Source organism: Marmota flaviventris, chromosome 4, assembly GCF_047511675.1.
Source record: "Marmota flaviventris isolate mMarFla1 chromosome 4, mMarFla1.hap1, whole genome shotgun sequence".
Classification (NCBI taxonomy): domain Eukaryota; kingdom Metazoa; phylum Chordata; class Mammalia; order Rodentia; family Sciuridae; genus Marmota; species Marmota flaviventris.
In genome coordinates this window covers 152366745-152383030 of record NC_092501.1, presented here as the reverse complement: position 1 = coordinate 152383030, position 16286 = coordinate 152366745, and the positions used below count along the sequence as shown (strand labels likewise).

General features: G+C 39.4%; 1 protein-coding gene across 2 annotated transcripts in view; it reads left to right on the top strand.

Annotated features, from left to right (window-relative positions):
- Abcc4 (ATP binding cassette subfamily C member 4 (PEL blood group)) overlaps positions 1–13367 on the top strand; it is a 224264-nt gene extending 210897 nt beyond the window's left edge. For both annotated transcript variants that reach the window (XM_071611592.1, XM_027938939.3), the window contains 2 exons: positions 3275–3409; positions 11588–13367. In XM_071611592.1, coding sequence (XP_071467693.1) covers positions 3275–3409; positions 11588–11695 — 243 coding nt within the window. In that variant the 3' untranslated portion in view covers positions 11696–13367. The remainder of the gene's footprint in view (positions 1–3274; positions 3410–11587) is intronic.
- The last annotated feature ends 2919 nt before the right edge of the window (positions 13368–16286 follow it).

Sequence of the window (16286 nt, the reverse complement as noted above, 5' to 3'; positions counted from 1 at the left end):
TTCTGTAGAGCCTCTGGCCCTAGGGACTTTTTCTGCTGCTACATCTCCTGCTTGTCTCCTCGCAGTAGAGTCTCTTGAGTATTTTTTGCTGCTCATCAGCATAGGCTCCCTAAAGGCAGGGCTGGGACTTTCCTGTCTTTCCACACCATCCAGTATAATGACACAAGTGTAGTAAGTGTGCAATCGATGTGAACCAAATAAATTCAGGAATTAATGAAAGGTCACTTACATTTTCCTCCAAAGTGTTTTGGCTATGAGTGACTACTTCTTTATTTATCCTGAAAGTTAAATAAAATTGGTTTTATTCTTCTGTGAGTGTGTATCAAGCACACACTAAGTGATTTGAGTCCCGAATCTAATAAAATTGTGGTGGAAAGTGGACAGAGGACACATTTGTGTTTACAGACGTATTTTCTTAAATTATGTGATATATTGTTCAAATGGAAGAGTATCTTCCAAAATTAAATGTTTAAAATTAGTGTTGCCATTATTTTACATGACAGTAAGTAGACTAATGGTGTCTTTCTCTGGGAATTCACATGGAGAGGAAAGCTGGCTGGCACCTGGCCTTGGGCCCCAGCTATGCCACCTACTGATTGTGCTGCCTGGGCCAAGCTATTTAGCTTCTCTGCAGCTCAGTCTTCAGCTGCAGCTGCAAGGAGGTTACAGACTAGGCCTTGCTTGCTTGTGAATCCATTTCTAAAACAGCTCTTTGGTAATAGGTACTCACTTGATTTTGGATGGATGGATGGAAGGAAGGGAGGGAGGGAGAGAGGGAGGAAGGAAATTAATTACCTAACTTATTTATCTATTTTGAGAGTTAACAGTGTTGGCTTTAAATGCAGTGAATGTACACCCCCATAGCCATTTTTATTTTCCTTTTCAAGTTCAAAAACTGCTCTTTTTATTAGGAGGCAATTTCATTGATCTTATGATAACCATATTCTTTGCCACATTGTGTTTATGGATCAGGGCATGTCAACATGCCATCTCTCAAAACTAGTTTATTCATCTGTTTGGGGCTATTATAATTCAGTCGTGTGAGGATACTGTGTTTTCTGTTTTGTGTTTGGGATTAAACCCAGAACTAAGCTACACCCCCAGCCTTGTATTTTATTTCAGTGCATATTAAAGAGTATTTTACATTCTCAAAGTGTTATCTTACTAAAGTTAAAATTCAAGTTCTGGGACTGGGGTGTAGGGCCGAGTGTGCTTAGCATGTATGTGGCCCTGGGTTTAGTCCCTGGCATATGTGTGCTCTCGTGCATGTATGCATTCTCATATTCTCTCTCTCTCTCTCTCTCTCTCTCTCTCTCAGTAAATTGTAACAAGGCATTACAGTTTTGTTATACCCCAAATTTAAAATTGTCTCAACAAATATGGTCATTACACTGTTAATGCTCACAAGGCATCAAATATTTTGACCAAAATAGTCTTCCTGACATTAATCCTCTTGTTTTTTTGTTTTTTGTTTTTTGTTGTTGTTGTTTTGTTTTGTTTGAGAGCTTTCAAGTTTGTTTTTTGGTTTTTGGCTGGGGGATATCTCATTTTAGATTATGGTCAATTCTGAGAATTGTTCTGCAAGAAGCATTCATATGTTTTCAGCATCTGAGGGAAGATGGAAAGGATACTATTATCTCAAACCTGAATAAATTTTGTAGGAAGATGATTAGGAACAAGAAGTATAGACTTCTTTCCATTAAAAAATATGTGCTGTCTTCATCGTGAAGAGCTCACTCTCCCCACTTCTGAATTAGTACTTTATAAAAGTTTGCTTATTGCTTTTGCAGAATAGAAAAGTTGACTATTTTGTAAAGTAACTGGGTTCACTCATTTACTTAGTCTTTGGCATGGGAGAGATCTGTATTTTAAAATTGCGTTTTTTTTTTCTTTTCTTTTCTTCCACGTCAGGAAGAGTGAATATGCCCTGTAATGCTATGCTTAAGTAAAATTACACATTCGGGGCATCTAAATTGGCATGCCAAATTATAGGACATTTTAATTATTATGTGGATGTGACAGATTCAATTATTTTTGAACTCTTTTGAGAAAGCTGCCCTTAGCAGTGATTCACGGTAGTAAACAAAAGATTAACAGGAAAATGCCTTTTGTGAGACTTAATAAATGTTTCCGATTAAATGCCAGAATTAACTGCAATATCTAGATGTGGAAAAACAACCTGTGTCCTGCTTAGAATTTCTGCCTATTCTCTTTAGATGAATTTACTCTAAACACGGCCTAAATGAAGAACTAAGTACCACTTAACATCAGAATGGTTTTGCTAGGTGCGTCATTTGGGCCAATTGTCTCAGACTCTCTCTTCTCTCTGAAGCCATTAACCAAAGCCACTAATAAGAAGAAATGCACAGCTAAGCGCCCCCTCCTCTCCCTTTCAATTTCCAGTGGACATATTAATGAGCAATAAGATGGCTAAAAGGCAGGCAGCTGAAGAAAGAGAGAGACAGAAGCAAGGAAAGATAATTGTGAAAACAGATCTCCAGGCCCTCAGCAATTCAGATTGGGCTGCCCCCGTGTGCTGTGTGGCCGTGATCACTGGAATTTCGAGCTCAATTTCTTAATTGCTTCTTTAGTCTTATCCAAAGAGAAAATTGGATTTCTAGAGATTTCTTCAGTGCAGAGCAATTATGCTAAAGCTGCTTAGGTAGTAGCTCTTTTAGCCAGTCTTTTGCTCTCAGAATAATAAACTACACCCAGAGGTGACTTCAGAATGCACCTTAACCTCACCAACAGGGGTGTAGCCCCCCTTCCCAGCAGACAACAGTGTTGGCCCCTAAAGAAATTCCACAGGCGTTTACTTCCCTTCCAGCTGTTGCTCAGATTGTATCAGACCAGCTCAGCAGCTTATTTGCTAGGGTCACTGCCGTCCGGTTTTCTGACATTACTTTGTGTTTTAGATAAATTGAGTTTGATTTTCTTCAATCAAGAAGTTACCCGGTTTTAAAAGCACTAACTAATAATAACAACCCCAGATGCCCTTGGCAGAATATAAAATGCACAGGACTGCTGATTGCCTATAATCATAGTCTAGAACTTTCATTTTCTTCCTTTCCTATAACATTATAATAATAAAAGGTCAGGTTAGGCCTTTGTTTGCTTCGTAAAACAGGGTAATCAAACCGTTTAAACACCCTCCGGGCCTACCACCCAAATAGATTCTCTATATTCTCCTGCCCCTTTCCGAAATATTGTCTGAGTTATAATATGTTGCTGCAAAACATTGTGTTTCAATGGTCTTCTTTCTGCTGATTACCAGGTTTTGGATTCAGGAAGACTGAAAGAATATGATGAGCCGTACGTTTTGCTGCAAAATAAAGAGAGCCTATTTTACAAGATGGTGCAGCAGCTGGGCAAGGCAGAAGCCGCTGCCCTCACTGAAACAGCAAAACAGGTGAGTGTGCACCAAGGAGCTGTAATTAAAGTTTGTCTCACTATTTCGTTCCTCACAATTTGGCACCATGGGTCTGGTAACAAGCACTGTGTGCCCCCTTTCAATTACAAACCTCCAGAGACAAAGCTTCAGCATGTCCCAGGTTGAAGTCAGGCCTGGGAGACTTGACAGAAGCATTGGGGGCCGTGGGGTGTACATACGCATGCAAGCAGGTGTGCCTGATGGGGACAGTTTTAGACTGGACTTTTTCCCCATGTAGACTGAGGGTTCTGATTCTCACAGAACACAATACTCATTTTGCAGACCCATTGAATTTCATTCGTATGTGTGCTGAGGACATTTGAGGTGCATGCAAATGCTGTCAAGGTACATCCAGGAGATTTGAGAGTGTGAAGGGAAATGTTGAATATTGTTCATTTGTTCTAGAAAGATCTACCAGGGAAACAAGAAGATATAAAACAAAGTTCTTTGTTTTATAATTTGTCGAGAAAACTCCTACTGTCACTTTCTCCCCGGGTTTCCTAATTCTTTGTTAAGATTGGGTCCAAAGACCACTTTGTACTTCTACCTTCTAGAAGATAACGTTGTCGTCAGGACAAATCAAAAACCCATCAAAGCTACAGTCTGAATAGTGCTTGAAGGTTTACAGAGTACTAAAGACATTTGGGTTACATGGTGTCTGAAAACAACAGCCATGCAGTCCTAGCTCCTTCTACAGATGGGATATTGCACTTTGGTTTAAGAACTTAGCCAGTGTCACACAGTGGCTCATAATTCTTTGAATAATTCTGTGAGGTGGTTTTGTGTTGGTGGGAGGAGGAAGGTGGGGGGAATGTCCACTTTCCTTGCCGCGTGTTGGGCAAGGGCTTCCAGTGGTACCTGATGAGGCTCCCTGTCGTAACTGCTCACCTCTTAGCATCATGGCAACATGGATGTGCTTTTCCATTTTCATTCTTCTCTGTATCTCCTAAGCTTTCAACACCATAGGTAGAATAACATTGCTTGGTTTTATATAGCATTTTAAATATCTTTTAAACACAACAGAATAATACTGTTCCAGTATCTAACAGTCCTTTTGTATGAGTGATTTGTCTAAAATGTAGCAAAGGTTTCCTTCTGTCACTGTTTCTTATTCTTGTTTAGGAATGAGGATCTGTGCCTTCCAATATTTCTTTGGGTCTTGCATCTGTGTTTAAAACTGTGACGTATATGCCTACATATTCAATATATCATGCTTGGTACTAACAACATGTTAGGCATGCCCCTAGTCATGGGCAATATAAACCAAAGAATAGAGAAGAACTGAGGTGTTTGGTGCATGTGTTGAACTGTTGATGATGAGGGGGATACTTTGGCACTCGTTGAGAGGGACACACTGTGCTAGGATAGACCCCCTTCTATCATTACGACTGTTTAGGAGGACAGGGCTCAGTGAGGGGATGGAACTCGCCAGGATCACATAGCTAGCTAAATAGTTAGCAAGGTTGGGGTTCAAGGTGTAGGCTCAGGGAGGATGGTGTCTGTGTACCGAGCTTTTCACAAAGACTTACACTGCTAGCACCCGAGGTGAGAAGCTGCACTTGAAGCACTAGACTTTTCTAGGCCCAAATTATCCAGAGGACTTTCATCTTCTGCTGGTCCAACTTTCCCTCATAAGACCCAACCAATCCTTTGGGATTCCCTGTGTACTCTAGTCACAAAACAGCCAGGAAACTCAAACTTCTTGTTTTTTTGACACCTCAAGCATTTCACATCAGAGAGATGAACCAGCCCCCATGTACATGTCAAAATCCTCTTTTTAAAAATGTATTATTATGAAGGCATTGAGTAACGAGAGATAGATCATGAAATTTGGGGAATAAATCTAGATCACGAGATAATATAGTTCATCATCCTTATTTTAAAGATGAGGAAATAAGGCCCCAAGATAATCGAGTGACCAGTGTTACCCTCGTTTGTAGCAGACACCAAATGAGAAATGTTTTCCTTCAACCTTCCTTTTATTTCAAGTGTAACATGTATACAGAGGTCACAAAATTAGAAACCTCTTGATTCTCTTTCATCTGCTTCAACAATACTAATGGTCAGTTACGTTCATGTAGTTTGTATAAGTTCTTGAAAATGATTTCCCTGGCTTTTCACAGCAGTTCTTTCCTATGGCACTTGGTTGGCAAGGATATGGGTTGGTGGACAGCAGAAGGCACGTTGCTGGGTGAGGCCAACGCCCTGTTCCAGCCGCTGCATTCTGCATAGAGCCTGAAAACACTCCTCCTTATTTCACTGGGTGTGCAAGATGGGGCCAGTCACCCAGGCTCCCTCAGAGGCAGAACATCCCTCTTGGATCTCAGGCCTGCCCGTCACTAGCACAGGTCACTTCTTCAGAAAGACAAAAGGAAATACAGATCTTGATTCCTAGCCCCACTGAATATCTTCTTGACATTATTTCTGCACACACTTGGTCCGCTTAGGAGAACAAGTTGTCAGAGTGTCAGCTTTTTAAATGTATAAGATCAAATATCAACGCTTCCTTCAGAACACTGTGGGGATTAGTCTAAATCAACAAGCTTTTCACTCTCACAGATTAGAATTCATTGGTTTGAAAAGAAAATTCAGCATCTGGGTAAAGGTACTTCCAAGTCACGTATCCTTGACCACATAGTTGCTTTTCTGAAAACGTTGGTGCGGGCCAGCTGATTGGCCTTTAGAGACATGATCCATGAAAACTTAGAGAAAAGTACTTTGTAGACATATAAAGCTGGAGGGTGTATTAGTCTGCTGGGCTACCCTAACAAAGTCCTGTGGGCTAGCTGGCTTTAAGCATGAGGACTTATTTTCTCAAAGTTCTGGAGGCTGGAAATCCAGGGTCAAAGCCATCATCAGCAGGATGACTTTCTTCTGAGGCCTCTCTCCTTGGCTTGTCGATGGCTGTCTTCTCCTGGTCTTTCCTCTTCCTGTAATCTCTTAAAAGTTATATTGGATTAAGGCTCACCCCAAGTACCTCAATGAACTCACCTCTTTAAGGACTCTGTCTCCAAATGCAGTCACATTCTGAGGTAGTGGGGTTAGTGCTTCAGCACTGGGAGGAGGGGGTCACCACACCATTCACCATGTAACAAGGGCTGAGTGCCCATCATCCTCTTCCTGGGTGCAGCAGACCTAGTTGAAGCTTTCAGAGTTCCTTTGTTCTCCCCGTGGGATGGATGTGCCATTTTATCTATTTGTGAAATCACCAGGTAGAACCCAAAAGTCGTGACATCCTAGCATCCTGGATCCTAGGAGCCTGGACCTGATTAAATAGATAAAGAGGCCGTTAGCAGGCAGTGGCCTTGGATACATGTCTGTAGTGCAGGGATTACAGTACTGTCCCGGCCCCTTCACCCTGCTGGGATCAGATGAGATGGTATGTATTTACATGCTTCCAAGAACATAAGCATTTTACAGATATAAAGAAATGTTACCTTTTAATAACAAAAATTTGTTCACTTTTCAGAAGGCTAGAGGCCAAACCCTTACCTCCTGGTTATAACAAAAGAAATGTCCAAAGCATTCTGAATAGCTTTAGAAATTCTGAATATTTAGAAATTATTTTAATTATCAGCTTAATAATAAACGCTAATGCTGTAAAATTTTAGGTTTTTTTTTTTTAACTCAAAACTTCAGTTGTCTAAATAGTTTTTAAATATATTTAGACCTGTGTATTTCACTTCTCTGTTTTAATTGATGATACTTTCCCCAACTCTTAGGTGGCTAGGGTTTGTGCTCTTGTATAGTCTTTTTTTTAAAACTTTTTACCCAGAGCTGGGATTGAACCCAGGCCCTTGCACATACTGGGCAAGGCTGTGCTATACCACTGAGTTGCACCCCCAGCCCTAGTGTAGCCCTTTTCAGATTCTAGTGATCCAGTAGTGGGTTTGGCACCTGCTTAGTCCATCACAATCAGTGCCTTTTAAGGAATGAATTAGAGAATAATGAAATAGAAGGAAAATAACTATATTAGATATTTCATGGATCTCCTTGAAATCTATAGGGATGTTCTTATAGATAGGGAATGTAAACTGAACTCCATGTAAAGTGAGACATATTTATTATTACAGGTAGCAGTAAAAATAAGTAATAAGCTATAAAACAGTGTTCTAGAGGAGGGTTCATTGGAGCTAGAATCTGTGACTTATCACATGTCTGAAATAGTTGGCTGCTGTCTAATTTAAACTTGCTTGTTATAAAATTTGAACACTTTGTTTGACTTAATATGTTGTAATCTTTGGTCTGAGGTCTTCTAAAATTGTTTATTCGTGTGGAGGAGTCTGAAGCCACACAGACATAATTTGGTCTTTCCCCTTGGTGCTCAAAGGATTCTTTCTTTATTTTGGAGGTCATTTGTTTTTTCTGGGATATCACTGAGTTCCCCTTGGGCTTTTGTTTCTGGAAATTTCCTTAAATTTACCCTATTTTAAAAATTTGATTATATTGTCCTCTTTACAAGTCTCAGTCCTGTTTATGCTATGTGTCCTTTGTCTGTTTTATAAACTGTTTTCGCCCAGTCCTTTGTAATTATTAATTTCCAGTTGTTTTACTGAGTACTCAATCCTGTTCCCATGTCTCATTTTTTTCCATCCCTGGCTAACCATCTCCACGCTCCCTTCAGTTCTTCAGTCATTTCATTGATATTTTCATTTTCCCCTTCACTCCACTGTTGACCTCTGTCAACTCAGGTCCCATCACCTTTTTGCTTTGCATTTTTACCCTAGTCACTTGTACCACTGTTGTGCATTGGTTGGTTGTTCTGCAACTTTTGCCTTTGCATGTATTGCATTATGGTGGGTTGGGTTTTTTTGTTTGTTTGTTTTGTTTTGCCATTTTCACCTGATCAGTAGTATTCATTTATCATGTGTCCATCGTTTTCCTTTTCTCACTTTTTATTTGTATATTTGACAGATCTTATACTTCTTTTTATTATTATTATTATTATTTTTCCTACTTCTCCCCTTTGAATAAAATGAGTTTTTCCTAGACCATAGAGCTGTGGGATAGTTGTGGCCAGGGCATGGTTTCAAAGCAAATTCGCCCTGTTTATCATAGAATCTCCTTATGACTGCGCAAGAGAGAGACGACAGAGAGAGAAAGAAATGGGTATTTATAATGCAGCTCACATCTCAGAACCTCTCTCCCCCTGGGCCTTACCAATGTATATTCTTCAACAAAGCTGTTTCTGTATGATTTCTGTTGGCGCTAGCTGATTGGAGGACTTTACTCTCCCTGATGGCTGAGATCTGCTCCCAGTGGTGTCCACTGTCTCTCTTTCCACAACCTCATTGCATCCAGTGGCACATGCAACCCTTCCGGATATTTTCCCAGTCAGTGTTTCCGATGACACCTGATTCCATCAAAGGCTGAGCTTATTCTTTTTTTCTCAATATCTTTGATGTTTAAGGTGATTTCTAAAAGGACAGGAGAGAGAAAAATTTATTATTGCATTTTCTTAAGAGCAGAAGCTCTAACCCTCCATTTCTCGGACAGTAGTACATACACACCAGTGATGCACACCAAAATCAGACCTGCTTTAATGAGGAAGGAACCTGAGGCCTTGAGTACCATGAGTTACACAGATCAGTGAGAAGGAACTGATGGTATTGAGCCAGAATTCAATCTGTTGGGCTGATGTAAAATAAAAGCCCCAGTTTTTGTCCATGAAGGGGAGCTGGTATTGCTTTCTTGCTTTTAGTAAGATCTAATTCCATTATGGGGGCTTTATGATGAGCCTGAGTTTAAATATGAAGTTTCAGACTTCATCAAAGGGACTCTTTGAACCAGACTCCAGAGAACCAGAAGAAGAGGAGCAAGATGCCCAACATTGACCGGACATAAAGTCTGCTGGCCCCAGACTTGAGATTGTATGGCACTGTCTCCAATACACTCTTCACAGACATTCTTATGTGACAAGGTTATCCCTTTTTGACACATGAAGAAGTTGAGACAGAGGAGGCTAATAATGTCCCAGAGTCCCCAACTGGCAAGGGCTGGTCCTCCAGCTTTAGCACCCTCTCAGTTGTACTTTCTCCTTCTGGCTTGCCACGTTCACTCAGTGGACAGTCTCAACCATGACTCTGGGGTCTGTAATAATGAAATCAAGATCCACAAACGGGACTCCTGGTGTGATGTGTTTGTGTCTCATGCCGGGTAATGCTGCTACTTTCCGTGTACTAAGGGGCCATTTCTCAGAGCAGCATTCCCAAACACACCCAGCACTTAACTCGGTGTGTTTTCCACCAGCAGTGTGCAGCCATTAATTAGTTCCTATGAGGTAAGTCATTGTTATCTCATTTTACAGACGAGGCAGCCAGTATGGAGGGAGGGTAGAGTAGTTTTTCCAGGATCAGCAGTAAGTCCCAGGAGGGAGTATGAAGACTGGGCCTTTCCACCCTAGGATAAGCCTGGGACCTGAGGACCCTGCCAGAGAGGGGCAGTCATCCACTCCCCTCACTGCATAAGAGATGCTCTATCCTTCTAGGCCGTTGTCCAGAATGTTTTATAACATGTGGCATCGGATTCGAGAAAGATAGGCCAGATGAAGGATTTTATACAAAAGGAAGTCGTTCTCAACCAAGCCTTTCAGACCAGGAACTAAGACCATTTAGTGCAGAATTGCAAATAGCATCATTTTCTTAATAAAAAATGACATTGAGGAGGGTCAGGGGGACAAAACCAACATATCTGAGGAGGACTCTGGAGCAGAACTTCAGTTGTATTTCCATTTGTTCCACTGTTGGTTGTTTCTAGTTTCAACAAGAAATCTCCCTTTTGAAACATGTAAATCTATAACCACTGAAAATATAGCTACCTCAAAAAGAGCAGAACCCCCACACACAAGTATCATATTTTTGAAAACTTGTCCCAAATTTCACCCAGTGGGAATTAAGTAGAGAATACTTTTCTTCTTATGTGACATTTTAATATATCGAATATTGTGTTTAAGTCATTTTTTTTTTGAGTAACAAGTATGCAAGCAATGAAAGAAAGAAAGTGGGCTTAACACATAGGTGTGTGTCTCAGCGCTCCTCATTTTGTATTTGAAGTCCATTATGTCCAATGATAACTTTGTTGACAGCACCCACAAATATATTTGGAGCCAGGTTTCATAAAATAGATCCAGAATCGAATGACTAAGAGACCCAGCTCATGACATACGTCAGCCTCAGATAGATGGTACATTTTCTGTTTTAAAGACTCGAACAAAACTTTTCACATTCTTCTTTGGGAATAAAAAAAAAAAATTACATTCGAAGTCCTTTTTCACCCAAACACATTTGGAGATAAGAGCTCACAAGTCTTGACATTATTTCATTTTGTTACGCGCATCTGTCAAGGAACCAAGATACGATACAGCTACTAAAAACGGATGATTGTGGAACAGAGAAACTTGACAGCATTTCATTTCCTTTATGTTCTGATTATACATTTATCAGGAAACCTGTATCTCTTCTAGTTCAGCTAGAAATTGGTAGAATTCAGGAACTCAAAGGCTTGGCAAAGGACTGTCCTATTATTTGGTATCATCTTACATTTTAGAGAAGTTGCTTGGTTGGGTCATTGTTCAAGCTTTTTCCCTGCTTTTCATTATTGTGACCCACTATCCACAGATCACATTTCTATGGGCCCTGGGACTGCTTTGCTGCACAAATTAAACGCTGGGATATTTCATACACAGAAGCCAGAGTTTGAATGCTTGTCAGTCAGAGTTTATAAAATATAGGGATTACAACCTGATATTAACATCCAAATCTATTGTGCTCATTTTATGTGCGAAAATGAGAAACCCTCGTGCAGACGCTAGATTTCCCAGCCTCTTTGTCACCCTGTTTTTAATTTATCTCCAGGTTTTGAGTCAGTAAAATGATTTTGCTTATCAATTTAATGGAGTGATAAAACATATCTGGGAATCAGAATGATCTGAACTAAAGTGGATCTACAGGTGGTTTGGCATTCAGCCCAGCCCAGCGGAGGGTTTTAGGGGGCTAATTCCTCTGCAGCATATGTACATCCCTGGTTTGTAATTGTGCCTCAGTAAATGACATGATTTGCTTCACATGAAGAAGTGGACACAGAAATGCAATGGCTAAGAGAGGAGGACTTTGAAACTTCTAAAGATGTTTTTTTTATGCTTGTTATTTTTTTTTATAGGTGTACTTCAAAAGGAATTATCCAGATATTGCTCACAGTGGCCCTGTGGTTATGAACACTTCCAATGGACAGCCTTCAGCCTTAACCATTTTTGAGACAGCACTATGATTCTACCAGGATGTCAATCAATTCCAAAGGCATTTGTCTATAGTTTTTGCACTGTGTAAACTACATTTTAGTTTGTTTTTTTCCTTAACTCTAGCAACAAATATTTACACATACAAGATGTTAGTTTTCTTGGATTTTCTCCCTTTTCAAATTCAAATGTTATAGCTGTTCTTTTACAATCTAAATCAGAGGTGCAGACCACCAATAAAAGGTGTCTACCAGGTTTTGTGCCTTAACGGACCCAAGAGCCAAAGCCCATTTTGTAAGGAATAGAATACAGTTATGACAGGGGTTTTTTGTTATTAGTTTTGGGATATTTTTGTTTTGTTTTGATTTTTTTGTTGTTGTTGTTGTTGTTTTTCTCCTGTTCCCCAAAATAAGACACTAACCTCCAGTGGTATCAGGGACTCTACTTACTTGAAGACTGTGTGAAGTTGCCATTTTGTCTCACCACTCTCAACTAGGACTCCTTACTTTCCCCCAAAGGCCTCTGGTTAGAAAAGTACAGATAAAACTAACAGGAAAAAACAAAACAACAAGAAAAATGTACTTCAAGTAACATTGTAGGAGGAAGAATGCACCCTGCCCCGGCTCCAAAAAGATATGTGACTAAAGTATAGGAGGACAATATTTTATTATAGGTTCTAAAAAAGAAAATGCTTTCTTAAGTTGAGAGCCTTTATTCGTGCTTCCATAATGAAGGATACACATGTGAACGTCCCTCATGTATAGATTTGCCTGGCTCAGACATGGAACTTCCTTGCAGTTTCTGACTCAGCATGGTGATACTTTCCCAAAAGGCCAAACAATTCCAAAAGTTGGAATTATCAACTCCAAGGATAATTCCTAACATATGGAGTATTATTCTTATTTGGATTTCTGGTTTACAGGAGGTTAATCCTCTTGTTGACTAGAAATCTTTTGGTTTAGCCTTTCCTAAGATCCTTTCCGAATTGCATACATAGGCTCTCTGACTTGGTGATTAAAACTGAAAATTGTTGCAAACATTGGCTGTAATTATGTACTATGTTCTCAGGATGCTTTCAGGAGCCTGTTCAGATTAGTTTCCTTCTGACCACTAACAGCAGTTTCTTTGGGTCCTTCTGAATAGGCAGTCAACAAACCACAATACTTCTAGGACCTTTGTACTTCATTTGAACTATGAGTCCAGTTCTTCCTGATGCAGTAGCTATGTACATTGGGTTCAGGTTAATAGGATATCATCACCCTCAGGTTGCATACATCAGTTTGTGTGTGTGTATGTGTGTGTTTCTATACACACACACACACACATAAATGCCCATATATAGTAGGCTTTTCGATTCATTAACAGAAACAAATGTTTTGTAGAATGAAGCATTATTAAAAAAAGCACACACACAGCAAACCACCAAAATACATGGAGCCACAGAGGCAGAAGTCTACGATTAATGTTTTGTACAACAATCACGCACAAAGTTGTTTTTTGAGAGTCATGTTTAGTATTTCAGGAAACTGAAATGACAATGATGTCTGTTTAAATATGAGAAACGTTTTAAATATATATGTGTTCATTTGGCCTTTAGAGGTTACACGGTCATATAAACATGTTTCTATTTCATTTCTGTTTTGATGTCATAGGATTTTTAATGAAACAAAACTCAACTGAAATAAATGACAGTTTTCCTCTTCATTCAGAGGTCTGTATTTTTGTTCTTAGAGGGATTACTGACTCATATCTTTGCTGAAGAAAGCCAGAGTTTTCCTGAGATCAAAAGAATATCTTCCTTTATCAGTGGGTTCTGTTGACTGCTTAGGTGAACCAAGTCTTCTAAGAAGATATGTGTGCTGTGGATAGACAGAAACAGTGGCTGTTGGGGTCCAGTTGCTCTCCTTCCGGGAAAAGAATATTAGCTTATGTCCAGCCTTGAGCAAATATTAAATGGTCAAGGTTTTTGTTGTATCTTAGAAAGTGATAGAATATTGGTTATCAAGAGTGGTCCCTGGGCTAGCAGCATCGCCTGGAAACTTGTTAAAAATGCAGATTCTGGCACCTTCCCCAGATCTGCTCAATTGGAAACCCAGGTGGTAGGGACCAGTAATCTGTTTTAACAAGCCCAGAGGGTGATTATGGTACAGGCTAAAATTTGAGAAATGGTGCCATCAAATGTACCTCCTAAAGCTCCTTAAGAAAGACACAGAAAGTTCAATTAGGGAAATGGACAGGAGACCTGAATTGAAAATTCATCTTACAAAAAAGAATATCCAAGAGGCCAACAATTGGAAAAGTGCATCAAACACCCCATGGAGCAACAGGAATACTCACGTACTGCTGCAGGTATGAATATTTTTATTGGAAAAAACTATTTTAGAAAAAAGTTTATAGCAGTTTCATAAGCTGCACACCCTGTTGACTGGTCAGATGTGTACACATATGCACCAAGAGTGGTGTTCAAGGGTGTTCCTACAAACGATTCCTAATAGCTCAGGCTGGAAATAACTGACATGCTCACCAACAGGAGAAGGAAAATGAGGTAGCAGAACACACAACGTTGAAAGCAATTAAACTACGTGAACAACACAGATGAATTTCACAAATACAACACTGCTCCAAAGAAATCTAACCCAAAAGAATATTTATGATTTCATTTAAACAAGTTCCATTCAAGCAACATGCATGAGGCCCTAAGTTTGAGCAATTCTTAGCTTTGGGAGATAGAAGGTGTTGGTATTTTGGATACAAAATGGGAGGGCATCTAGGGTGCATAAAATGTTCTAGTGTTTTGGTTTTAGTTTGTGTGTGTTTGGGCTGATCAGTGTCTACTGGACTTTTCATATGTTTTCTGCACTTCTATTTAAAATACTTTACAACTGAGTTGACAAAAAAAATTGTTCTCAATATTATTTTTCTTTTAGAATCCCAAATTCAATTCCTCAATTTTCTGGGTGGCATGGAGGTGGGGAACATGCCTCAGTCTTCTACAAATGAATTATCTGCATCTGGGAAATTATTTCTACTGAGTTTATGTTTTAATACAAGGCTCTTCTAGGATTGTCTTGTGGCCCACAGCAAATGACACATTTGAAGTCCTTGGCACATGAAAGATCAAGGCCTATATTTTCTTTAACCAATTACATAAATCTCACTTCCTCTCCAATTTTAATATAGATATGAAATAAAATGGGAGTTTTGGGGATTTTATTTTTTAAATGTCTTGAGGTATAACTGAATACAAAAAGTTGTAGATATTTAATGTCTATACTTCGTACATATATCTGAGAATCCATTCTCACAATTGATGTCCTAAACATATTTATTACCTCCAAGAGTTTCCACCTGCTGTCTTTGTTTTATTCTTCATTATTAGGAATGAATTACACATATAAGTCAATGTAATGCTAAGTCCTTTTGATAACACCATAAATAATTGATGTCTTAACTTGAGAAGAAGAATCAACTTTTCAATTCAATGAGGCAGTGAATTAGATTATTATTTAGCATTGTGACAATTTGGTGAGTTAATTTATCAGCTGACTAACTTGTCAATTGTAAACCAATGAAAGTCCATGTTTGTAGAGGTGTTAGAAGCCCCTCTTCTCAAATCTGAGTATTTGTTTCAAATCTAATTCTGAAAGATTAATAATGTTCAGAATCTTGTGCTCTGAAGTGTGTTCGATTTAATGTGTATTAAGTCACTTCCCACAGTCAATTCTGTTTGGGAATGTCTTCAAGATTCACCTTTACCTAGAAGACTGTGACATTCTGGAGACCACATCAAAAAACTAATTTGTACTTCCTCTAATGTGCCACAACTACTAAGGGCGGACTTATAATTTAAAAGGAAAGAGAAAAATCTTTCACCTGGAATGAAGAAAATTGAGAAAGTTCAATAAGTAATGGTCCAACCTGAAAGCCATGTTTATTGCCACCTGGTTTCTTCACCAATGATATAATTTTCAAATGTTCATTCATTGAAAATTGAGTGTGTCAATAAGGGAAATTACATCCTACTCCATAATTAGTAGTTATGGGTTACATTATTCCTCAAATACAGACTGAACAATAGAAATAGGTTTCCTTTAGAATTTTGATAAAGTCATGACCCCATTTCTACAAAATGTGGCTTGTGCATTTTAATGGGCATGCTGATCTGTATCGAATTCTGGCTTTTAACACAGAGGGTAACCTCATTCATACAATCCTTGTTTCTACTGTTTTACCTTTGGGAGGCTTAGAAATAAATGATATGAGTATACATATAACCAATAATTTTTAAATTAAAGTCCTCCTTGAGTACTGGGTGCTGTTTTGTCCATGTTGCAGTTTGGTTCTGTGGGATGCGATGCTGTGGTGACCATGATCAAGTTTAGTGTTCTTGATGCTATTGGCATCAGTGGCCTTGGGATTAACACCTTTAGAATCTAGAGGAAAGAAGTAAGATTGGGTGGAGGAAGAAACAGCTGGAATGTTGCCCAGACAACCTTAGTCCACCCCACAAGAAGCTGTGAGCTAAAATGGTGCACAAGGATCATCCTGCCATGTGCCAGGGCCAGGCCTTTGTACCTCCACCTTGGTCAGTCATTGCACACCAGCTGCCCCCAGAAGGCTGAC